The sequence below is a fragment of the Leptonychotes weddellii genome, chromosome 4, assembly GCF_054177405.1.
Source record: "Leptonychotes weddellii isolate Sample4059 chromosome 4, ASM5417740v2, whole genome shotgun sequence".
In the NCBI taxonomy this organism is placed as follows: domain Eukaryota; kingdom Metazoa; phylum Chordata; class Mammalia; order Carnivora; family Phocidae; genus Leptonychotes; species Leptonychotes weddellii.
The window spans coordinates 111,867,375-111,894,393 of record NC_138372.1 but is presented as its reverse complement, the minus strand read 5'-3'; the positions used below and the strand labels follow the sequence as shown (position 1 = coordinate 111,894,393).

At 33.1% G+C, this 27,019-nt stretch overlaps 1 protein-coding gene across 3 annotated transcripts in view; it reads left to right on the top strand.

The window, feature by feature from the left end:
• MYBL1 (MYB proto-oncogene like 1) overlaps positions 1–25,980 on the top strand; it is a 40,122-nt gene extending 14,142 nt beyond the window's left edge. Inside the window, exons 4-17 of one of the 3 annotated variants that reach the window (XM_081816071.1) lie at positions 369–461; positions 1,852–2,072; positions 6,110–6,284; positions 8,460–8,531; positions 9,264–9,368; positions 12,555–12,788; positions 13,865–14,233; positions 16,338–16,480; positions 17,034–17,148; positions 21,017–21,133; positions 21,227–21,331; positions 21,773–21,955; positions 23,265–23,389; positions 24,897–25,980. In XM_081816071.1, the coding sequence (XP_081672197.1) occupies positions 369–461; positions 1,852–2,072; positions 6,110–6,284; positions 8,460–8,531; positions 9,264–9,368; positions 12,555–12,788; positions 13,865–14,233; positions 16,338–16,480; positions 17,034–17,148; positions 21,017–21,133; positions 21,227–21,331; positions 21,773–21,955; positions 23,265–23,389; positions 24,897–24,909 (2,070 nt within the window). In that variant the 3' untranslated portion in view covers positions 24,910–25,980. Of the gene's footprint in view, positions 1–368; positions 462–1,851; positions 2,073–6,109; positions 6,285–8,459; positions 8,532–9,263; positions 9,369–12,554; positions 12,789–13,864; positions 14,234–16,337; positions 16,481–17,033; positions 17,149–21,016; positions 21,134–21,226; positions 21,332–21,772; positions 21,956–23,264; positions 24,520–24,896 lie in introns of those variants that run through there. The other 2 variants (XM_081816072.1, XM_081816073.1) reach the window with 2 other exon arrangements.
• Positions 25,981–27,019: the final 1,039 nt, after the last annotated feature.

Genomic DNA, 27,019 nt, shown 5'->3' with positions numbered 1-27,019 from the left:
TTTTTTTTTTTTTAAAGATTTTATTTATTTATTTGAGAGAGAGAATGAGAGACAGCACAAGAGGGAAGAGGGTCAGAGGGAGGAGCAGACTCCCTGCTGAGCAGGGAGCCCGATGCGGGACTCGATCCAGGGACTCCAGGATCATGACCTGAGCCGAAGGCAGTCGCTTAACCAACTGAGCCACCCAGGCGCCCCTTGAATACATTATTCTTGAAGACTTTCTTCTTGAGTTTAGGCTGACTTGCTTTCTGGAAGACAAAATATCAAAAATTATTCAATAACAAAATCATTAATTCTTTCAGAATCGTTCGGATTTTCAATACAGTGTTACATGAATTATTCAATAACAAAATCATCAATTCTTTCAGAATCGTTCGGATTTTCAGTGCCAGCATCGATGGCAGAAAGTTTTAAATCCAGAATTGATAAAGGGTCCTTGGACTAAAGAAGAAGATCAGAGGGTAACATGTTCATATTCTTTATTCCGACTGTGTAGGTGGACTGGCTTTTTTTCTTCCTAATACATTGTTTTGTCACAAAGAATATGTTTAAATCACATGATTTTGTTCTTTGGGTGCTGCTTGTAGAAGAATTGAAAGGTGAGTGTCTGGAAATGTAGTTTTTCTGAATTGAGTCAAACCAAGTATAATATACATAGCTTTTTCTTTCTGAGAGTTTGGTTTACAGGAGGAAAAATGCCGTCAGCTAAGTCATCTTATTTAGAGCTTAAGTTAGCAACATTTAGGGTATAGCTTCTTGTTGAAAATTGAGTTAACATTTTAAAAACAATTTAAATCTTTATTTTATCTGATAACATGATATGTAAGAAAGTCATTCTTAACTATCCCTCTTGACCTGTAATGAGCCCCCAAATAAGGTAGATTACCAGAGCATCGTGTTTCTAAAGGGTTGGATGATTTAAAAACTAAGGTAATTCTTTGTGTTATAAAAGTCTGAGAATAAGAATATTGCTGCCCTCCACTAGGAATTGCCCTTTAGTTCATGTTCTTTATGGCAGAAACGTTAATGTAGTTGGGGAATTAGAGCATGTTTCTTCCCACTCAAAAAAAAAAAACGTTCACCAGGCTCAGAACTGATCTGCTTTACTTGATGGTCAGTGATAGGTTTTACAATGTGTGATCTGTATCCTTTTAATGTGAGAAAGGAAGAAATGAAGACAGTAAATTTGTAGATCCTTCCTGCTTCCAAACTGATTTATTTGGCTTTCAGCTGAAGCTTTTTTTAAAAAAAAGATACAGGAGTAGAAAATCTATAAGTCTCAACATCTTTACTGTTGTTTTAAATTAATTTTCAATGAAAACAATTTAACTTACAATTCACTTTAATTGGCACCTTGTATTTTGATTAAGTTTGTACTTTTGTACTTGGCAAATGAAGAATATGAGAAAAATTGTTGTGGTTTGGATTTAATGCATTAAAAAATAGTATTCTTGAGTTATGTTTCAAAATTCTGTCAAGGTAATTTGTAAGGTAATTAAAAGGTAATTAAAGGTAATTAAAAAGGTAAATAAATAAAGGTAATTAAAACCTTTTTTTAATTGAGGTATAACTGACATGTAACACTGTATTAGTTTCAGGTGTACCACATGATTTGCTATTTGTATATATTGCTAAGTGATCACAACAATGAGTCTAGTTAACATCTGTCACCATATATAGCTGCAAAAATTTTTTTCTTGTGATGAGAATTTTTAAGATCTCTCTAAGCAGCTTTCAGATGTGCATTACAGTATTGTTAACTATAGTCACCATGCTGTACATTACATCCCCATGAATTATTTATTTTTAAAAAGATAGTGCTTTTTTAAACTTTGTTTTTCTGTTTCTTAGGTTATTGAATTAGTTCAGAAATATGGGCCAAAAAGATGGTCTTTAATTGCAAAACATTTGAAAGGAAGAATAGGCAAGCAGTGTAGAGAAAGATGGCATAATCATCTGAATCCTGAGGTAAAGAAATCTTCCTGGACAGAAGAAGAGGACAGGATCATCTATGAAGCACATAAGCGGTTGGGAAATCGTTGGGCAGAAATTGCCAAACTACTTCCTGGAAGGTGCTTATATAAATGTATATACATTTTCCTGTACTTAAACTTGATCTTTATTAAGTTACTTTTAAATATGTTTGCAAGTATCCAATGACTTTTATTTATAATTGAAATTTAGACAGGCATTCCTTTGGGCCTATTTATAATAAATTCTGTGTAAAGGATAGAATTACTTTTTTAATGAAATATTTTATAGCAGTAATTTGTGCAGTAAAATGCTAAGTCTTTAGATTATGTGAACAGTTAATATAATCCACAGATTGTTCACATATCAATGCCAGTCGGACAGACCTTCTTTGTACAAACCTGGTTGGAATGGAATCTAAATTGAAGAGATTTCTTTCATATTGGATTCTATGTATAAGACCAGAGAATAGCAAATATATAGGCTGAAATAAACTATGGAAGTTCATGAGAGAAAATACAATTCTTAATTATGGTATTATTCAAATCATGGAAGTAGTGTATATATATCCATGTGGCTAAAATCCAGAATTTCCCTCAGGGAAAGCGATACGCCCCTGTATACTATAGGTATACTGTAAGTATACTATAAGTATGTATTGCCCTGGTTCAAATGTTTCCTGATTGTAGTACAGTAGACCAGCAACCTTGGGAAAATCCATACCTCACTCAGAGGTCTGCATGTTTTTTTATTGCTGTAGTCTCTGTATGGTACTTCATAGTTTATAAAATGCTTTTACCTATATACTTAATTTTCATATACTAATGAAATATTAAAAGCAAATAATGCTGTCTTTTTTTATAGGTAAGGAAATTAAAGCATCGTGTTTTTTACTGAATCAGGTTTAGGAACTTCTGATGTTTTCAGTCTTTTATGTATCTTTTTACTGTCCATTTAAGCTAGCCTTAATATAAAGTGCCTTAACGCTTTATGTATGTAGTCGATGCTCAGTAAATGTTTGTATATTTTATGAAGGGTGGAATTTATACTACAAGTAATTGTGGGTTGAAGGTTCCCATTTTTATAAAAGAAACTTTAGGTAAAAAGGGAGCCAGTGAACTCTTTCCAACATAGGTATTCTAATTAGTGAAAAAATATTGGGATTCTCTAATTTTTGGTTTGTTTTTCTTGACCATGTTTGTTCCTGGCTTTTAGCCTTTGCCCTCTCTATGCCTTTATCTGGAATGCTCTTTTTTTCTTTTCATGTACGGCAGGTTCATTCTTGTCATTCATTCTTAGCTTCACTGTCACCTCACAGAGGCCTTCCTGGACCACCTATCAAATTACCCTAGTTACTCACTTTTTTTATCCTACTTTAATGATCTGCATTGCACTGATGTTTTTCTTTGCTTTTTTCCAACTGAAGTGTTTTTGACATGTAATATTATATTATTTTCAGGTATACAACATGGTGATTTAACATTTATATACATTTTTAAGTGCTCACCAAGCTAAACCTAGCTACCATCTGTCACCATACAAAATTGTTACGTATTATTAACTATATTCCCTATGCTGTACATTTTATCCCCATGTCTTATTTATTTTACAGCTGGAAGTTTGTACTTTTAATCTCCTTCCCCTATTTTGCCCAGCCCTCAACCTCCCTCCCCTTTGGCAACCACAAAATTGTTCTTAGTATCCATGAGTCTATTTCTGTTCTGTTTGTTTTGTTTTTTAGATTCCACAGATAAGTGAAATTCTATGGTATATATCTTTATCTGACTTTTTTCACTTAGCAAAATACCATCTAGGTCCATCCATGTTGTTGTAAATGAAAAGATTTCATTCTTTTTTATGGCTGAGTAATATTCCATGGCATGCATATACCACATCTTATTTTTCTATTCATCTATCAGTGGCCACTTGGGTTGGTTCCATATTTTGGCTGTAAATAATGCTGCAATGAACATGGGTGTGCATATATCTTTGTATTAGTGTTTTTGTTTTTTTCAGATAAATTTCCAGAAATGGAATTACTGGATCATATGGTAGTTTTACTTTTAATTTTTTGAGGAACCTTCATACTGTTTTCCATGGTGGCTGTACCTTTTTGCATTCCCACCAAGAGTTCATGAGGGTTCTTTTTTCTCCACATCCTTGCCAACACTTTTTTTTGGTATTTTTTGATAGTAGCCATTCTAACCTGCATGGGGTGATAGATCATTGTGGTTTTGATTTGCCTTTCCCTGATGATTAGTGATGATTAGTGAGCATCTTTTTAAGTGTATAAGCCATTTATATGCCTTCTTTGGAGAAATGTCTGTTCATGTTCTCTCCTCATTTTTTGATTTTTTTTTTATATTAAGTTGTATGAGTTCTTTATATATTTTCGATGTTAACCCCTATTGTTTATATCGTTTGCAAATATCTCCTCCTATTCAGTAGGTTTTGTTTTGTGGATGGTTTTCTTCACTATGTAAAAGCTTTTTAGTTTGATGTAGTGCTTTTTGTTTTTGTTGCCCTTTTCTGACAGGTTCAAGAAAGTACTACTTAGACCAATGTCCAAGAGCTAACTGCCTGTTTTCTTTGAGTAGTTTTGTGGTCTCTGGTCTTATATTTAAGTCTTTAATCTATCTTGAGTTTATTTTTGTATATTGTATAAGAAAGTGGTCCAGTTTTATCCTTTCATGTAGTTGTCCTGTTTTCCCAGCACCATTTATTGATAAGACTGTCTTCTCCCCATTGTATGTCCTTACCTCATTTGTTAAAGATTAACTGACTGTATAAGCGTGGGTTTATTTCTGGACTCTATTCTCTTCCTTTGACCTATGTTTCTTTTGTATCATTACCATACTGTTTTGATTACTATCACTTTGTAGTATAGTTTGAAATCTGGGAGTGTGATACTTCAGCTTTGTTCTCTCTCAAGATTGCTTTGGTTATTCGGGGCCTTTTGTGGTTCTGTACAAATTTTAGGATTATTTGTTCTAGCTCTATGAAAAATGCTATTGGTATTTTGGTAGGGATTGCATTGAATCTGTAGATCACTTTTTGTAGTATATACATTTTAATAATTCTTCCAGTCTATAAGCATAGTATGTATTTCCATTTATTTGTGCTGTCTTAAGTTTCTTTAATCAGTGTCTTACAGTTTTCAGAATACAGGTCTTTCACCTCCCTGATAAATTTATTCCTAGGTATTATATTCTATTTGATGCGATTGTGAATGGTATTGTTTTCTTAATTTCTTTTTGATAGCTTGTTATTAGTGTATTAGAAACACAACAGATTTCTGTATACTGATTTTGTATCCTGCAACTTTACTGAATTCACTTATTAGTTCTAATGTTTTTTTGGTGGATTCTTTAGGTTTTTTTTATATATAGTCATGTCATCAGCAAATAGTGACAGTTTTACTTCTTTTCAAATTTGGATGCCTTTTCTTTCTTTTTCTTGTCTGATTGCTGTGGCCAGGACTTCCCAAACTATGGTCAATGAAAGTTGCAGGAATGGGCATCCTTGTCTTGTTCCTGATCTTAGAGGAAGAGCTTTCAGCTTTTCACCATTGAGTATGATGTTAGCTGTGGGTTTGTCCTGTATGGCCTTTATTATGTTGAGATATGTTTCCTCTGTACCCACTTTGTTGAGAGTTTTTATCATAAATGGATGTTGAATTTTATCAAATACTTTTTCTCCATCTATTGAGGTGATATGATTTTTATCCTTTATTTTGTTAATATGGTGTTGATTTATTTTGCAGATATTGAACCATCTTTGTATCCTTAGAATAAGTCCCAGTTGATCATGGTATATGATTTTTTATGTATTGTTGAATTTAGCTTGAAGAAAAACTAATGTTTTTCTTCTTATTTTTTTGTTTTTCTATTCTTCACTCCTTCCATGCTTCCACACTTTCAATGAGAATGTAAGCCTCATGAGAGAGGGACTTTCTCATCACTGCTCTATCTCCACTGTTTAGAACTATGCCTGACTGACAGTTTATCTTTGAATTGAGAAAGTATCTAGTTTCATTATTTGTGAAAATTTGTTTTAAGCACTTTGTACACTTTATACAGTGTTAAAATTTGTGGAATCCTTTTTTTTTCCTTTTAAATTATACATTTTCATTTCTTAGGACTGATAATTCTATCAAAAATCACTGGAATTCTACCATGCGAAGAAAAGTGGAACAGGAGGGCTACTTACAAGATGGAATAAAATCAGAACGATCTTCATCTAAACTTCAACACAAACCTTGTGCGACTATGGACCATTTGCAAACCCAGAATCAGTTTTACATACCTGTTCAGGCACATATTTTTAATACCTTTATTATTTAAAAGATTTCTTTAGTTGTTATATGGGAGAATGATTGATTTCTTAATACGACAGATATAACATATATTAAGGGGAATAGACATTTAAATTTCCAAACTGAAAAAAAAATTGCTATAACAAGCTGTTAGACCATTAGTGGAGGTTTATCTCTACTTATTTTGATTGATAAATATTTTGGAAACAAACTCATTAAAATGTTTCCTTTTATATGTAATTTTTATATTATCTAGTTAAGAAACAGTATGTACATTTCCTAATGCTACCATTCTTTGAAACTTCATTTATGATTCAAAGCTTATGGTCATCTGTGCTTTATCATCCATTGTAGTTTCCTTTTAAGAAATATTTTGTAGTATTGCTTATCTCTAAGAGGTAAGTGTGTATAAAATGGTTTTAAGGAAAAAATAGTCAAAATCCATTCATCATTTTGAGAGGTATGGTAGATAATTAATTGGTTCTTTGATGGCACTCAACTTTGCTTTTCTCCCTACTAACCAGTCAACTAAGTGATGTCAGTCTTTGTTTAATCAGGTTCATTAGAGATTCCCCAAGCTCATGATAGGGCAAGCTCTATTTTCCTTACAGTGCATTTTCTTCTCTGCAAGAAATTAGTTTAGGAGTTTTCATAAGGTTTGTTTTATATTTTTCTGTCTGCCTGTCTGTCATACCATTTTTCATGTTGAGCAATTCTTGGTTCTTATCACATAAAATGTAAAGATTAAGTCAGGACTTAAAAATAGTGTCTACCAAAAGATAAAATTTGTCTGGGTGTTAAAAATCTGTGGTTAGTATGCACAGATTCGATTTGAATTTACCTCATTAAATGGACATTATTTTTTGGACATAATTTTAAAAGAACCGTTTTAAAAAATAATGACATCTTAATTTACAAATAGGAAAACATGTGAAGACGGTATAGTTATCTGCTGATACTCAATACCTTAAGGTTTTTATTGTCTGTTTCTTTACATTTTTCTTTAGAGTCCTAGATTTCAGCACCATAAACTGAAACATTCTGCTTCTGTCTTAGAAAGGTTATCATTTAAATTTATTTTTTTAACTCATAGAAACATAGTTTTAAACATTATTTGGGGTCAAGGGAGTATTTAACAGTTTCAATCGAAATATATTGGAAAATAAGGATATTTCTTGTACTTTAAGAATTATTTATTATACTTTTAATAATTCTTAAAAGATTTATGCATTCATAATTCAACTCATTTGAACTACTAAAATCATTCTAATTTTGACTTGAAAGAAAAAATGGATTGGTTTGAAATACTGTCACAGATTTAAATGAAAAGTTTGAGAAAGAAATTTCTAATTCATTGAAAGTTTAGTGATAACATACAAATCAAGTATTGTGAAAGTTAAGTTCTATGTTAGTAGTTACGTATGGTGATTCTGCATCAGATAGTGATTTAGGTAGGCCATTATGGAAGATAAACAATTTCTTATTTATATTTATTAGGTTTTTTGGTTTTTAAAAAATACCTTTTCATGTTTCTTTCCACCATTGCACACTAAATTTGCATGCAACTTCAAAATTCTTACTACAGATGCTTTAGAAAAGAAAGAAAATAATTCTTAGTCTGTTGTCAGAGTATTAAAAAGCACATGAGTGATTCTGATTGTTTTTCTAAGGCAGTAGAATAATAGAAGAAGCCTCTGTTTTCATATCTTTTTACAAAGAGATTGGCATGGGGTGGTGGTAGGAGTAGGAGGAATGAATATTGAAAAACTTGCTTTAATCTCTGTCTTTGTGAGTGCTTCATATGGACCAAGCCCTTCCTCTGAAAGATAAGAACACAATTACTTTGTCTTCTTCCAGAGATAGAGCAATCCTTCTAATAGCAGATTAAAAAAATAATTTGGTGGATATTGTAGATAATAGACTGGCTGATAAATATATGCCAAGTAATTCTCGTATTTCATCCAGGAGAAGATTGGTCTTTCCTATGAGTTACTTTTCATTAGTAGATTCTAAGAACAAAGATGTAGTTATTAGAAACTACTATATAAATGAATTTTCAAAGTTAAAGAGATACTTTATGAGTTTTTAATGCTGATATTTTGTCAAGAGTTTTTATGCTTTGCCTCAGATATAGTGCTATATGTATGATACTAATATTTTAACTACTTTTTAGATCCCAGGCTATCAGTATGTGTCACCTGAAGGCAATTGTGTAGAACATGTTCAGACTCCTGCGTTTATGCAGGTAACTTTTATTTATAGCAGAAAAAGGAAACACTTTCAAACATATATTTGAAAGTCTAATAGTCCTATTTCCTCATTCATAAAACTAGGGCAAAAACGATACTATCTGTTCTATTTACTTTGAATATTATAACACTAAAGGAGAAAGTTTATAAATGGGTTTGAGAAATATAAACTGTACAAATGTAAGGTGGTTGACAACACCAGTAGAGTCGTCCTTTCATTTTTCCAACTTAAAGCATTTGGGTTTTAAATGAACATATTTTTCTTAAATTGGATAGAATGTGCATACATATGATTTAATAAAACACACTCCAGACATAAATTTCTAAATTAATATAGATGATACAATATAAGTTTTTTAATGCATTTGTTTATTTTTTTAGTTTTTTAATGCATTTGAATTTCCTAATTCTAGGGCTGTCTGGCTGGCTCTGTCAGTAGAGCCTGTGGCTCGATCTTGGGGACATGAGTTTGAGCCCCACATTGGGGGTAGAGATTACTTAAAAAAAGAAAATAATAAATTTCCCAAATCTTTTCTGTTAAATTGAAAATATTTAGATACCAGAGAGATTGTGATATTGAGCATTTGGGATTTAGTTGTATTAAGCTTTATTGGAGAAAATAGATTTTATGTTGCATAGAAGATAAAAATTAGAACACTAATAATATAATAATAATAAAAACAGTTGTTTAAGTAGCATGTCTTTCTCTTTTATTTAACTTATTTTAGCCACCCTTCATTGATGAAGATCCTGATAAGGAAAAAAAAATAAAGGAACTTGAGTTGCTTCTTATGTCAGCTGAGAATGAAGTTAGAAGAAAGCGAGTTTCATCGGTAAGAAATAAGCTTAAGTGTTTAGATTTTGTTAGAATCCTTATGTGCTTTTATTGTTTTCTTTAGCATTGACTTTCATATACTAATGCATGGAAAGCATATTCAGTATGACTTCAGATTTTAATGTGGACTAAAAATAGTTTTTCTATTTTGCATTGTTGAGGTTGCCTGATTTTGATATACAACTCTTTGAACATATTTTACAATGTTCTGTGTTAAGATGCTTCTTGAGTTGTAAATGTCAAGCAGACTTAAGGTATGATCTTCAATATATATATATATATTTGTGAAAATGATGTGTGGTTTAGATTAGGCTTTGCTTTTATTATGATTTTTGGTTCTGCTTTTATTTTAGACATTCCTTGTAATGATGGCTTTAATAGAAAAAAAGTTTGAAAAATAAAGAATTTAATAGATGTGTAGAGATTTATGTGCTTCAAAATTGCCTTCTGTCCTTGAGCATTTTTTCCTATTTATTATGAATACAAATTTGGTAAATTAGAAAAAAATAATAACTTAAAAAATACAGGGAAAGGGAACATTTAAGTTTTATGTTCTTAAAAAATTTTTATGTGAATATTGATTACCACATGTGAAAACTATTGTCTGGGATTTGGTTGACGGGAACAATTAGGAGTATTAAATTAGGATAAATGGTATTCATTCTAGCTAAGTTAGACAGGCTATGTTAGATGGATTAAAGGAAAAAAAGTTTATACTTAAATGACAATTTTAAGTTTAATATCCTGAGATTTGTTTTGCATTTAGGAAAGGGTTATTCTTGGTTTGCAGCTTAATGAGGGGACTGTCCATTCAGGGTGACTGAGAACTAATACAAAATTACTAAATAGAATAAACTGAGTTCTTGAAATAGTGTTACAAGGCAACTGGTGATCTCTTTAAACCATTTAAAACAGTGTTAATAAAAACAACATTTGTTAACCGTAACAGACAAGGTGCATGCCATAGGAGGCATAGTTTTTGTTTTGAAATTGCAAAAACCATGGGCAAATAGGAAGACCTGAAGTGTACTTATTTTAAAATTAATTTTGGTTTTATTGAGAAATAAATAGTTATGATTAGAGAGTCCACATTTCTAGATAATTATGTCATGTTCAAACCATTTTTTATTTTTTTGATAGTTTCTGTCATTTTTAATTTAACAGAAAGATATAACTAGCTAAAAGAAATGGCATTTTGCATTAAAATGAAGGAAGCTATTAATTTTTTTAGAACTTATTTATCTAAAATCCATTCTCGTAAAGATCTGGTTGGAGATTCTGGATTCTAGAGGGAAGTTGCTATACCCAGTGGAGTAGAGTCCATACACATATAAAGTATTTATTCTTAAAAATTATTTGATAATAAATATTGTCATTTTACTGAGTATCTATTATGTTCGACCATTATAGGTGTGTTTATGTATTCTTAGTAATCCTTATGTTAACTCTGTGAAGTAGGTGGTTTGTTGTTAAAAATTAAATTCAGGTGAGTCTGAATGCAACCCTTTGGTTTTTCCACTGGGCCTAATCACCTTTTTGAATCTTTTTCCCACCTCCAAATTTAATTGAAATGCATACGGCTTGGAACCTATCTCTAGAAAGTGATTGTAAACTCGCAAGTTGGCTATGCTAATAAACTAAGAGTGCCTTAATTTCTTTTATTTTGGAGGAAATTTAAAACAGGTGGAACTTATTTTATAACAATGTTGGAAATTTTTTTCCACCTTACTTGAAACTTAACATTTTGCTATTGTTGTCTAGCAAACATTTTGCTATTGTTTTCTAGTTATTGACTATCTAGCACATTCTAGTAATTTTTATTTTTAAAAATAATAGGTACCATTTATTGAGTACTTCCTGTGGATGGGACAGTGTGCTTTCTAAAATATGGTAGCTACTAGCCCCATTTAATTTTAAATGAAATTTAAAAATTCAGTTCCTCAGTTGTACTAGTCACATTTTGGTTGCTCATATGGCTAGTGGCTCTCATAGTGAGCAGTTTCAGATGTAAGAACATTTTTATCACCTCCGAGAGTTCTGGACAGAGATATATGCTTTACATATTTTTTTCCCAAGTTTTATTGAGATAGGACATACAGCACTGTATGTTTAAGGTGTACAGCATAATGAATTGACTTACATATATTGTGAAATGATAACCACAATAAGTTTAGTTAACATCTGTCATCTAATATAGGTACAAAACAGAAAAAGAAAAGAAAAAGGGAAAAATTACTTTTTTCATATAATGAGAACTCTTAGGATGCACTCTTAACAACTTTCAAATTACATATTGTTTCTTAACCATGACTCTTCAAGGTCTCCTTTCTTGTTTTTTTATTATGAGATACTAGGAAGCTAAGCTCAAAAGATAAGTAAATTGCCCACTGTACCTCTTCAGAGAGAGAAAAATGACACAGTTCCTGACTTCAAAGGATTTACTCTGCAATGAGGACACAGACAAGAAATAGGAAGTAGTGTGATAAAATAAGTCACAAAGTTTTATAGGGCACATAAGAGACGTGTCTAAGGTTTAGGTAGTCAGAGAAGTGTTCCTAGAAGAAATCCTATTTGAGCTTAATCTTGGAAGGCAATGATTATATTCCAGCAAAGTAGATGAACCAGGACATTATTGTAAGTGAAACAGGTAAAAGTGGATGATCAGATGGAGTACTTTCCAATATTTGAAGTGTATCTTAAAATGAAGAATAAAAGTTTTCCCTGGTCTGTGTTGGAGAGCATTCTAGATAACGGGAGCAGTAGTATGTGCAAAGGCATTCTGGGGTCAAAGACTAACTTGTGTGGGAATTGCAACGACTATAGTTGGGTATTAGGTATTCCCTGGAAGGAGGATGAGTGAAAGTGTTGCGAGATGAAGGGTAAAAGGTAGAGAGAGACCACATTCTGGGAGCTTGAACTTTATGTTGTATACATGTGCTAGTTTTATCTCACCATGACTTTATAAATTAAAAAAAAAAAATTTAGTTAGAAAAAAGAAATAGAGACAAGAGGTTTAATGAAAAAAATGTTTATATCCATTTTGAGGAAAGACAGTATATTTGCTACTATATTTTTTAGCTGAAATGTTGTGAAGTATGTTATCCTAGGAAAAAACTCTTACTTAAAATCCAAATTTATGCCTAGGTTGAGAATGACAAATAATACATTTCTTTTGTACTTTTAGCAACCTGGAAGCTTTTCTAGCTGGTCTGGTAGTTTCCTCATGGATGATAGCATGTCTAATACTCTAAATAGCCTCGAGGAGCACACTAGTGAGTTTTACAGTATGGATGAAAATCAAACTCTGTCTGCTCAGCAGAATTCACCCACAAAGTTCCTGGCCGTAGAGGCAAATGCTGTGCTGTCCTCTCTACAGACCATCCCAGAATTTGCAGAGACTCTAGAACTTATTGAATCTGTAAGTTTGAAATTGTGAGATTATCAAAAGCTCAATTTTAGTTACATGGTTTCATGGTCGGAAACTTAGTTTAAGGGACACTGACCAGTTTTATTTTAAACATTCCTTTGTATGTCATGCTTAATTTTATTCTGATTTTTTGCAGTGGCTTTTGGGAAAAACAAAAAACTTAAATCTATATCTATCTCTGTATGTACTTTGTCTAAAATTTTTAAAAAATAAAATTTAACTTTTTTATTATACAAGTTGTACAAGTATATTAGAGAGAGTTGGAAACTAGATGAAACTGTAAAAAAGAAAAATCCTCCAGAAGCCCAGAGTTAATAATCTGAAGTATTTTCTTTCAGGGTGTGTTCTATACATATAAGACATACATGCATGCATATATTTTTAAACCAAAAGATACTCTTATGTATTTTGTTTGTGGATTTTTTTTCTACATTATATCATGAGCATGTCTTTGTTTTCTTAACTATTTTTTAAACTTCAACTTTAATGATTCATACTATTCTATCATATGAATGTAAAAAAATTTATTTACTCAGTGTACTATTATTGAACATTTAGGTGGTATCCAGTTTTTCAGTATTACAAATTACAGAATATGTTATGTAAACCTTTGTGTAAAATCATGATTATTTCCTTAGGTTAGACTGAATTTCTGGATCAAAGTGTATGACGATTTTGAAGATGTTCCATACACATTACCAAATTATATTGAATTTGATAGTATTTTTCTGATGTGGAATAGAGTGTGAAGTTTTATGAAGAATTATATTCTTTGATAATAACTTAAAATAATTTATTCTTTTTACTTACTTTGACAGTAAGCTTCAGCTACTGAATTAAATGAAATATTATTTCAGAATGTTCCAAATTGGAGTTGTAGTCAAACCATAATCTCTTCCTCTCAAGTGGCCTTTCTTTAAAAAAAAAAAAAAACAAGAAAAGCCTATTTCTCCTAATAAAAATGAGTAGTTAACTTTGTGAAAGTCATCTTTCTATGTTTGATATCACATTTAACTAGTTTAAAGCATTAGCTTTAGTTAATTAGTTAAGGATTTATTTTATTGCAGGATCCTGTAGCATGGAGTGATGTTACCACTTTCGATCTTTCTGATGCTGCTGCTTCTCCTGTCAAGTCCACCCCAGTCAAACTAATGAGAATTCAACACAATGAAGGAGCCATGGAATGTCAATTTAATGTCAGTCTTGTACTTGAAGGGAAAAAAACCAGTTGTAATGGTGCAGATGGTGAGGCTGTTCCTGTAACATCCCCAAATGTGGCCAAGTTTAGCACTCCACCAACCATCCTCAGAAAGAAGAGAAGAATGCGAGTGGGTCAGTCCCCCAGCAGCGAACATAGCGATGGCTGTTTCAATGATGGTGGTAATACAGCACTAAAACATACGCCGGTGAAAACACTACCATTTTCTCCTTCACAGGTAGAGGGTTGTTTTTGGTTGTTTCCAAATGTTGGTGAGCTCGATTAATATCCTTAATATCCTTACTAGCAGTTTGTTGCTTTGATAACACATAAAAATGGATAAGGTATTTAAACGTGTACATGAGAGTGCTAAGCTCTGGTAGATCAGAAGCTATCTCATAAAGTATAGTAGTTGCATTATGGTATCTTAACATTTTTAGAGCCAAAAAGGATGTTTTAGATAAGTAGTTCTACATCTTTACAGAACTCATCAGGAAATAGGCCCAGAAAGGTAAAATGGTTTGCCCACAGTTATCTAATGGCAGAGTTGAGACTGAGATCCAGTTTCCTGATTAACTGTTCAACAGATATCGGTTATACATCCATAGACAACTGCTCACTGTAAGAATTTCATGTGTCTGAAGGTTTTCTAAGGTTGTCAGGAACAGATACTCACTTTCTCTTGGAGTTATGTTCCTGGGTAGCAGATATTTACAAGAGATACAGGGCAAACTGTATCTCTTATTTTATAATACTATCTTTCTTAATGAATACTGCGTTCCAGGCTATATGCTAAACACTTTTCTTATAGCATCTCAGTTAATCCTCTTCCAAAAGACCTTAGGAGCTAGGTGGAACAAATTCAGAAGTTAAGCAATTTGTCCACGGTCAGTTAGTAAGAGAATGGAGCTGATGTTTACTGAAAGTGTCTTGGTAGAGGTTAAAAAGTTTTATGGAAAAAGAAGAAAATTTAATGGTCAAATAAACTTGGAAGATGCTGGGATATTATTGAAGGTGTACTTTGATGCTGGGAAGTTAGGAGAATCTGACTGTACATAAGCACTCTGTTCTCTGAAAATCAGTCCCCCTGTGCCTCAGGGGATACCATTTACAGAGAATACAGTTTGAATAGTTGCGTTTTCCAATAGCACCCCAGCTCTCAGAGTTACAAAGCATCCTGAGGAAGGTGAAACTGGGTTGGGCACACTAGCAATTTTCTATTTTTGGAGTTTTGAACACTAGGAATTTTTGTTGAAATATAAATCCTAAGGTGGAAAGTGGCTGAAAAGGTTGAGGCATGGTAATAAAGACCTTGTATCCCATAGTAAAGAGCTTGAATTTTATCCTGTAATTGATGGGCACCACTGCAGGGTTTTGAGAAGGTTTGACTACTAATCTTAGGGTTAAGTGTATTGCAGATATTAGGAGTTGGAAGTGATAGAGCTAGAATTCATTCCAGTTATAAGTAGCCTTAAAGTAATTTCCACTTCTTCCTACCACTGCTTCTATTCTGTTGGCTACAAAAATCAATCAGTATTTCATGATTATATGTAAGTTAAGATTCAGTGAGTAAATTGTGTCATTTTCTTGATACCAGTTCTGGCTGCTCCAAGGTTCTGAGCTGTATTCTAGGTAGGCAATTTTTTTAGACAGCTGTATTATCAGCAAAGCATTATTATTATTTTCAGAATTCAAAGAAATCTCATAGAAAAGGATACCTAAGATTGCGTATTCATAAAATAATAATACTTTTTTCCAGTTACCCTGTTGCATGAAACTGTTAAACTTAACATAGCAGCTATTTATGGCTTCTATAGATTTCTATTTGATAATACAGTTATAAAATTGTTTTACTGTGTTTTGTAACTTTCGAATATTTGTTAAACAACTATTTCTTGAATGTCTGTTATATGCTAAACACTTAAAAGAGCTGGGGAGGCAATGATGAACAACATTAACATTCCTGCCCTCATGGAGCTTAATTTTCATGGAGTGGAATGTAAATGAAATATTATTGCTAATTCTTTTCTAAAAAGAATGGAGAGATATCTTATACTTGAAAATATCTTTGGGGTGCCTGGGTGGCTCAGTCGTTAGGTGTCTGCCTTCGGCTCAGGTCATGGTCCCAGGGTCTTGGGATCGAGCCCCGCATCGGGCTCCCTGCTCCGCTGGAAGCCTGCTTCTCCCTCTCCCACTCCCCCTGCTTGTGTTCCCTCTCTCGCTGTGTCTCTCTCTGTCAAATAAATAAAATCTTTTAAAAATATATATATATATATCTTTGAAAATCCTATCAGTTTAATATTTTAATGTTCTAGAAATTGTCTTTAAATGCTCTTTTTTAGTTTTTCAACACATGCCCTGGAAATGAACAAATTAATATAGAAAATCCTTCATTTACGTCAACCCCTATTTGTGGGCAGAAAGTTCTCATTACAACCCCTCTTCACAAGGAAACAACCCCCAAAGATCAAAAGGAAAATGTAGGGTAAGTAGATATTAAATAATTGTGTTAGAGAAAACGGGAAGCACAATTTTAAGAATAGATTAATAGGGTGCCTGGCTGGCTCAGTCAATGGAGCATGAGACTCATGATCTCGCAGTCATCACTAGAAGCCCCACGCTGGGCATAGAGCTTACTTAAAAATATAATAATAAAAATGACCTTGTTTTAAAAAAAATAGCTTTTCGTCCATTTATTCTAATCCCTATTTATATAGGACTTAGAATTGAAAACAACAGATCATGACCTCATGTTTCATTCCTACTGACTGAAAACAACTAAAAATAATGGAAAACTTTGATATGAAGCAAAATAACATTTTTAGTACTTCTTTCTGCATTTGTCTTTTTCTATTTTAAGATGATTGATTGGAGTAAGAATTAGTTTAGGCAGGCATACTTTAAAATAGTCCTGGAATGTTTAAATAAAACGTGTATGCAAGAAAAATTTAGTGTATGCTTTTATCATGGGTTTGCCTTCCTTAACTCTTATAGAATCAAATTTTGACTATAATACAAATATCTAAATGATTGGCTAGGTTTAGAACACCTACTATTAGAAGATCTATATTGGGTACCACACCAAGAACTCCTACGCCTTTTAAGAATGCGCTTGCTGCTCAGGAGAAAAAATATGGACCTCTTAAAATTGTGGTATGTATACATTTTTTATTTTTAAGAAATATCCTAATTTTAATAAAAAAGTTTTTTGATTTTTATCTTTGATTTTTTACATTTTAAAAAGATGTTCACTGAAATTGATAAAATTTTATTTCTTGATTTATAAATTTGAATTTGTTGTGTGAATCCTTTTACTCGACTTGTAAATAAACCTTTGCTTGGCTTGTTCTGAATTCATACTTCTTTTATATCATGTCATGTAGAGAAAGCAAATCAAGTGTTAGTTGAATCCTTCTCTTAATATTAAAACCCACCTTTTAGTAGTTTCTGTGGTGGATACCTGCAATAGAATAAAGTAATTTTCTTTCTTTTTTTTTTTTTTTTAAAGATTTTATTTATTTATTTGATAGAGAGATAGCAAGAGCAGGAACACAAGCAGGGGGAGTGGGAGAGGGAGAAGTGGGCTTCCTGCCGAGCAGGGAGCCCAATGTGGGACTCGATCCCAGGACCCCGGGATCATGACCTGAGCCGAAGGCAGACGCTTAACGACTGAGCCACCCAGGCGCCCCAGAATAAAGTAATTTTCATATTTTGATATACATAAGCACTTTCCTTATAATACTTATGACTGATTGATCAGGATACCTCTTTAAGGTTCAGTTTACTCTTCTATTCAATGGAGATCATAAAACACATCCCAGAGGGTTATTTCTGGAGATAAGAAAGATAGTAGAAATAAAGGGATTGGTGCTCAGTTTCAAGTAGTATGTACTTAGTTGCTGCTATGATTAATCGTTGTAGCAATAGTACATAAATGGAGGTGGGAAATGTTTCTGTGCTTTCAGGTATATAGTCAACTTTGAAATATGTTAGATGAACTATGGGCATTCTAATTGTAGGCAGATACAGATCTCTGCCAAGTTAGGTTCATTAGAAATAAAATATTTTTAAAATATGGTTACTTCTAGGGGAGTTTAGTTATGTTCTTCTATTTTTAGTTATATTTTGACTAGATTCATTAATTCTAGTTTACTTGATGTAATCAGTTTCCTGCCAAAAGGAATGTCACACCCTCAAATCTTCTCTTTTCTGAGGGTCTATAGTAGGATTGATGAAATTTTTTTGTCCCCTAGCTCCTTAGACTGCTGTGAACAATTATATTCTTTTTAGCTGTCTGGACTTTTATTTGTGCATATACACATAACAAAAGTGAGATCACACTTTATGTACTATCTTATAACCTTTTAAAAAAAATTTAAGTTAGGGCGCCTGGGTGGCTCAGTTGGTTGAGCGACTGCCTTCGGCTCAGGTCATGATCCTGGAGTCCCGGGATCGAGTCCCGCATCGGGCTACCTGCTCAGCAGGGAGTCTACTTCTCCCTCTCCCGCTCCCCCCTCTTGTGCTCTTTCTCTCTCTCTCTCTCTCTCTCTCAAATAAATAAAATCTTTAAAAAAAAAAAAATTTAAGTTAATGTGTATATATCTATCCCATAATTTTTAATAGTTGTGTAATATTCCATTGTATGGAATTACCTAATTGATTAGACTAATCTGTTTCAGTGTTTTGCTATTCATTTTAAAATGCGTCATTAATTTGACAATTTTTGATTGAGTGCCTAATAGGTACCAGGCACTGGGCTAGGCTTTGGGGATGTAATGTTGAACCTGTCAGGTATGTTGTCTGCCTTCGTAGGAGTGTGTAGCCTAATTGGGAGTTAGACAAATAAACAATGATTTGAAGGCATTTAAGAATTCTGCAGTGCCTCAGGGTCATTTGTTCAGCATATAAATTGAATAAAAATTGTTACTTTAATAATAGTGCATGAGAAATTAGGTTTTAAGTGACCTAAAGTCCCTGTCAGTATGTTCTCATTTGGGAAGAATTTATCCATTGCCAAAACAGATCATTTTCATCAGCAATTTAAGATAAAAAGAAAATAATGATTTAGTAATTACAGTTTCTAAAATATCTATATACTCATACATTTGTTTGCAGCAAGCTGACTTTTCATTCCTCCTGTTCCTTCTCTAGTTATTATTTACTGAGTACCTACAATATTCTAACCATTTAGGTTTCTAATGTATTTTACTATGAGTCACATGCACTTCTTAGAGATGGTTCCAGAATTTTAATCTGGTATACCTTAAGTATCTGTTGCTTTCTTAATAAACGTTGATTCTTCTCATGTTTGCTGAAAATCACTCAAAAGACTAAAAACTCTGGAAGTCCTTTAAATATAAATCTAAATTTTGGTAGTATCAAACTGAGAAGGATTAAATACAGTAGTTCTTTTCTTTGTCACATTAGGACAATTAAGAGAGTAATTCTTGGTAGTGAATGAATTCATCTATGTCTTAGGCACTTCCCTAGGACATTTGTATTCTTATGAAGGAAAAACAAATCATAGGTTTTTTTTTTAGTATATGTGCTGCCGAAGCGAGCACCATAGGTTTTTTTTTTAAAGAGTACCTAATCAATGTTCTTTGTGAAATATAATTCTTAAAACAAAAGCTCTTGGAGCATTACACAGAAATACTGACATAATTCCTGCATGTCTCAGGCTGTAGATGCGAGCACTTTCAAAACGCTATTTCCATTCTTAAAGTTTTTGTAAGTGCTGTGAAATCTCATTTATATATGAATGTTTTTCTCCCTAGCTTTGTTGACTGGGAATATAAGCTGCTGGTCATTCTGTGCTGTCAGTTTGTTCTTTATATAGTGGCACTTTGATTACTTTTTTTTCCTTAAAACAGATCTTGGTTATGGTAGGTGTTGTTTGATATAATTAAAAACATTTTTCCCAGGGGCGCCTGGGTGGCTCAGTTGGTTGGGTGTCCAACTCTTGATTTCGGCTCAGGTCATGATATCAGGATCACGAGATTGAACTCCAAGTGGGGCTCTGCACTGCACGTGGAGCCTACATATGGTTATCTCTCTCCCTCTCCCTATGCTCCCAGTCCCCCGTGTGTGCTCTCTTTCTTTCTAAAACAAACCGACCATTTTTTCTGACTTACATGGTAGGCTTAGCTATTTGATAGGAAGCTAGGTAAATAATATTTTGAGACTATTTCACTATTCAGCCCACACTCAAGTTTCTTTCCAGTACATAGCTGCACACACGCACACAAACACACACACACATATCACTTCTTGAACACTGTCTCAGCTCTAAGCTTGAGGCTAGGTGTACAGAGATATACACAAAGATGAAAAAGATGTGCTCACTGCTCTTAAGTAGCTCACACATTTAGTGGTAAGAGAAACGTGTAAATTAGTGATTACATACTATATAATAAGTACAATAAAAGTAGATTAAGGAGAACTAGTGTAGTCCCAATTTGTTCTGTATTTATTTTTCCTATTTTTATATAAAAATCTTCGGGAGGGGCGCCTTGGTGGCTCGGTCGTTAAGTGTCTGCCTTTGGCTCAGGTCATGATCCCAGGGTCCTGGGATCGAGCCCCACTTCAGGCTCCCTGCTTGGCGGGAAGCCTGCTTCTCCCTCTCCCACTCCCCACTGCTTGTGTTCCCTCTCTCACTGTGTCTCTCTCTGTCAAATTAATAAAATCTTTTAAAATATATATATATATTTGGGAAATAATCTCTTACCTGTTTAATTCTGAGGCTCCTGATTGACGTGGGAGCTACAGTAGGTTCCCCAGAAGGAGGAAGGCTAGAGTGAAGCCTGGAGTGAACAAAGTGCCACACTTCATTCAGCGCTTGCAATGTGCAGTATTATTTTTGCCATAAAAGTATTAGTTAATTCATTCAACTTAGGTATCTACAGGGACTGGGAGAAAATTATGCCAGTAATGAAAAAGTATAAAAGATGGGTTTCTGTATATGGGGAAAAAGGAAATTGCTATAAAAGACTCTTTAATAACCCTTTTAAAAACAATTTAGTCACAGCCACTTGCCTTCTTGGAAGAAGATATTCGGGAAGTTTTAAAAGAAGAAACTGGAACAGATATATTCCTCAAAGAGGAAGATGAACCTGCTTACAAAAGCTGCAAACAGGAGGTAATCTTTTAGTATTATTTTTAATAAAAGTCTTTATTTTAAAAATAAAAGTGACTTTACCGTAATGTTTCTATTGTAAATTATTCATTCTAGCATACAGCTTCCGTAAAGAAAGTCAGAAAATCACTAGTCTTAGATAATTGGGAAAAAGAAGAACCAGGTACTCAACTATTGACTGAAGACATTTCAGACATGCAGGTTGGTAAAGAATTTTTTTGTTGTTGTTAAGATGGTTGATTTAAGTCCTGCTGGTTCTTGTTTCTTACTCATTGTGTGGTTAGTTCATTAGAGATTCATAGAGAGTTTCCTTTAGTATTTATTTTGCTTACTTCAGAAAGAAACTGTTAACTGTAGAGAATATTTACTTCCTTGCTTTTTATATTTGTTTTGTTTTGAGAGGAGTTCGCTCTCTTATGTATGATGTCAAAAAATGGTAGTTCTCAAAACTTTAAATTTCAGTGTTTATCTTTGGTTAATTTCTGAAATATTTAATTTTACTACATTACTAGAAATTTCCTTGGAGCCAAAAGCTTTCTTGGAGGGAAATGAACAGGGCTTCCACCACCACTTACTCAGTAGTCCCTCCATTTGTCTCCATTTTTGAATTAGTTATTTTCCTCTTTCTTTTTTCTCTCTTAGTCAGAAAATATATTTACAACATCTTTATTAATGATACCATTATTGGAAATACATGACAATAGGTGCAACTTGACTCCTGAAAAACAAGATATTATAAATTCAACCAACAAAACATATACACTTAATAAAAAGAAACCAAACCCTAACACTTCTAAAGTTGTCACATTGGAAAAGAACCTTCAGGTATGAATTTATAAGTTTCTTTTAGTGATTTTTGTTGTTGTTTATTCAGTTATCACTTTGGACTTACTGATCACAAATTATACCTTTTCTTTTTAGATTCAAAACTGACTATAACAGTAACTAAACATTCATCATTATTTTGTCACTCAAACTAGATTTGGTTTTTGAGAGACTCATTCATCAGGGCACATATAAATTAAACAATTGAAGTTGTAGCCAGAGTCTCTTCTGGTGATTTCTTAAGCACAATTTCATTTTTAAACTGAAGATATCTAAGTCTCCTTCTCTTCTGTAACAAATATGTGTAGCCCTAATTGCTATCTTGAAAGGGTAAGTGGTTGGAAGCAGTTTCAGCTTGATTTTGTTGGTATGATTGTTTCCAGTGAACTTTTTGGCTCAGAAGTTGTAAAACAAAATTCTTTTTTCTGTTGCTGTGCAGCCATTATGTCGCAGTAAATGAAGCCTGGAAAATTTTTTACTACATTATCTTAAGAATTCAACCCAACTAGTTTGAGAGTTCATTGAGGAAGAAGTTCTCTTCTTTATACCACAGTGACTGCAGCACTAGCATTCCTGACATTTAAGCAGTCCTTGAAAACATCTTTAGCAATCAGATGTGGCCACCTCATCTCTGTCTTTAGCTGCTGCCCTTCAAAGAGCCATGTAGCACATTCTCTTAGTCCATTTTAAATGGTTTGATTTCCCAGTGTTCAACACAGAACTTTTCAGGAAAATATATTACATAGCAGGTCATACCTGTAATGTAGTAATCTTTATAATAAAGGAAGAAAACCAATGAAGCAAACACAAACTTGACCTTGTATTATGGATATATTTCCTAATTTGCAAAACATAAAGCATTCTCGGCTCATTTTTTGACATTACATCCTCTCTTTAAATCTTTTGCAAAATTTTGAAGCAATAAAGACTGACATTTCTTTCTGTGTTAAGACTGATTTGAATTGGGGGGGTTGTGGGTAGAAAACTTTTCAACTGCCTCCACAGGTCTATGAACAATGTAGATAGTTAAAAAAGATGGACTTTTTAAAAATAAAAATTATTTAATTAAAATAAGAAATAAAGAAAAAGATGGACTTAAAAAAATTGACCATAAATATTTCAGTATGTATTTTTAAAACATTGTTTAATAAAAAGAATCACAGTGCCATTATCAAAACATGTTTACAGTGATTATCATTAAATATCCAGTTGGTTGAAATAATTGACTTTTAAAAGCGTAATCAGTTGTAAAGTGGAGTGGATAGTTATTTTAGTAATCTTCACATCACTATTAATGTTTCCTTCATAGTCAAATTGTGAATGGGAAACAGTGGTTTATGGGAAGACGGAAGACCAACTTATCATGACTGAACAAGCAAGAAGATATTTGAGCACTTACACAGCTACCAGCAGCACTTCAAGAGCTCTCATACTGTAATTGTTATTAAAATGGATGAAATGCCCCATTCTTACTGTATTCTATACTAAATTAGGTTGCAATGAAATTTTTGTCAATTAATTGTTTTTAAAGTTTTAATACAGCCCTAAAACGGTTTACATCTTTTTTCATATTGGACGGGCAGGAAGCCCAGCCACTTAAGTAAGGGGTCGGTAATTTCATAGTTAATTTTTTTAAGAGATGAGATTTTAAAAAATTGTTTTTAAAAGAACAAGATGGGAAAACCATATTAGAATGTTATGGATATCCTAAAAGTAAGTTTTCACGTATTTTCTCCAGAAGATGTATGTTGCTACTCTCTTGATGCTGCAGTTTTGTTACAGATAGGTTTAGGAGTATGTATGGTTTCTGTAATTAGTCTATGTATGGGAAGCACACATGGTTTTATGAAGTACTTTAGCCTACTTGGGCTACCATTTACAAAGAAATACAGTGGGAAGAAATTGAAAAGAAGGAGAGAAAGTTGCACTACTAATTTTTGGTATTTTTCAAAAACAATAAAATTAACTACAGTGTTAAATGTATTTATTTGAGCATAGTACTAAAAACAAGAAGCATTGAAAAAGGTTTTTTTCCTTATTAGTAAAGAGTCAGTATTTTCTTCATAAATCTCAGAAGAGCTGAGAGTTTTGTTGAATGTATTGTACAGTATGTAGGAGCAAGAAGACTTTGTAAATTGGAAAGAAGTCTTTTTATAATTTATTTTCATTTTGAAAGCTTAAATGTAGATATTTATACCTATACAGGGTGTCTAGAAGCCAGTGTTGTTTCCTGTTATTTACAGCTAACATAAAGAACAATTTTGATGTTTTAAGTATGAAATATGAAACAGTAGTAAGTAATGGCTGCAAAGAATACAGTAGCTATACTGTATGTCACATCTACCTAAATATTGCACTATGCCCTTTAAATCATGTTGGTTATAAAGTAGTTCTAAAAATGTACTAAATAATAATTTAATATTTTCTTTTTAAATTATATGGGGGGGTCATATAAATTAATCTGGTGATTTGTATATGTGTTTGAAATTTTTGCATTTTGTTTAAACAAATAATATGGTACTTTGGTCCCTAAAAACAGTCTGCACTTAGAAGTTTTTTTTTTTTTTTTTTTTTTGATGTAGGTCATATTTTTTTTTTATTCTTTTTTTTTTTTTTTTGCACTTAGAAGTTTATTATATTTACTCAGTGTTTCAGAAGTAGAGAACATTATCTTTTATTTATAAAAATATTTTGTCCTTTTATAAATGTTTGTGTTTCTCTACAGGTTACAACAGTTGCTTCAGTTGCCTGTTTTAGGTGTTTGCACTTATTTCTTTTTGAAAGAATGTCTTTATTTGCTTTTGTGTAGAGATTTTATGTACTTTCTTTTGAGACATATAATGGTGTGCTGTCAACTTAAACACTGACAGGCAAATAGAATTGTACACTGTAGTTGTAATTATTTATAATTGACACACTCTCTCCCTCTCCACTCCTGAAGTATGCTGCTATAGAAAATAGCAGAATCGGCTTGCTGCTATGAGAGACGGAAAGAGCCACCACCACTTGCACTGTGTGAAAAGGTAAAAAGCAAATGATGGCAAGTTCTCAAGTTAACTTAATGGAATCAACCATTACCAGGCAAATTCTTGCAAATGCCAAAATACTATGCCTTAAAACAAAGACAGCTTAAGATTTTCTGATGTTTTTATGTTAGTAGAAATGGTAATACTAAGTATTTTAACGCCTAGCTCTTGAACAGTAGACCTAAGAGGGTTTTAAGCTATTTAAATCCACTTGCTCATTTTTGCATATTATATGTAGTGAGAAGTGAAGAAAATGTATGGTACCAAGATTATGCCTCGTTGATAACAAATAGATGACCAATTTGAATCTTCTTAGCATGTTTGTTAAGTCTGTTGATTGCTTCCTAATTAGTGAACTTCTCACAGAAATATCACTTTATAAAACCAATGATTGTAGCAAAATCATACTGGATCATTTCAATTTCAGTTACTTTGAACTAATAGCACATAATGGTTTTTGTTTGTTTGTTTGTTTTAATGTAGCCCATAGCCCTTAGCTGGTTTGGATGTACATAGTTTCCAGTCACCAAAGTATATCTTGGAAGAGCTATATTTTTTTAAAGCATAATTTTTCTTGAGCATTAAATTATCCCAAGTGTAATATATTGCAGATAAGCCTGGGCTTATTGGACATAGTACATATTTGGGTTGGTATTGGTTGAATCCTTTAGTTAACTGCTTTGTTGCTTTTTGCAAGAAGATTTTTAATTTTAAACATGTCAGGCATCTTAGGTCACCTTTATACTGTTGTGTTCATTTGAATTTCTTTCAGTATGTTATAAAAATGCCAGACATACATGTAGCAGCCATACTTGCATGGAAACTGACTACACATATATAATACTGCATTTTGTTGTAAGGTTTTCACATTAATACAGCAATTACCCTGACAAATAAATGGAGTCTTTTGATGTATGGGAAAACTTTCCATTGTTAAGAGAATCTTGCATACAATGTTGACTATTAACATCCATAATAAAGCATCTGTGTACAAGCTGACCTGGCATTCCTCATTTCATTTTGGTTTTGTGTTTTATGGTATTGATTGAACCCTTAAGGACTTAACCCAACATTCTGTTCTAGACTTCTTTTTCTCCTTTAGTACTACCTATACAGGTGATTTTATCTGTTAACAAAACTTGATCTCATTATCAAGAAATGGAAATACTTACACAGTCTCTTTCAGAGCCATATTTTCAACTGCTTTTAGATATTTCCATATGACTTTTCTGCTAACACCTTAAATGCAACATGTTCTCTTTTTCCCAACTTGGACCTCCCCTTCCTTTTTTTCTCTCTTAGTGGTGTTGCCTTCCCTTTTATCACCCATTGAGAAACCTCCTGCCTCCCTCACGTCTCCACTTGAAATCCGTTGTAAATTCTCTGCCTAGGGGTCCCTGGGTGGCTCAGTAGGTTCATCGTCCTGTTCTTGATCTCGGCTCAGGTCATGAGATTGAGCCCCATGTTGGGCTCCACGCTCAGCACAGAGTCTGCTCGAGATTCTCGCTCTGCCCTTCCCTGCTCTCTCTCTAAAAGTAAATAAATAAAATCTTTAAAAAAATTTCTCAGCCTGCCTAAGGCCATTGCTCTAATTCTATTCCTTCATCTCTTACGTGGATTGTTGCACTGATTACTCTGATTTCCATTCTATAGAAATATGAATAAATTGTGCCAGTGACATCAGGGTGTCACCTGCAAGGCCAAATGGTCACCCAGTCAGGTCTGTGCAGTATTATATTGCCTCTGAATTTGTCACCATCTGGATTTTACCTTTCTAGGCTTAGAAATCTGATGGATTAACCCACCAAAAATGAGTTTACCCTTCAGTAGAATGCTTATCTCAAATGTGCAAGACTGACACATGACACTAAAATGCCAATCTATTAATTTACAGTGTAAAATACAACTTCTAAGAGGATAAACATAGGGGCGCCTGGGTGGCTCAGTCGTTAAGCGTCTGCCTTCGGCTCAGGTCATGATCGCAGGGTCCTGGGATCGAGCCCCGCATCGGGCTCCCTGCTCAGCGGAGAGTCTGCTT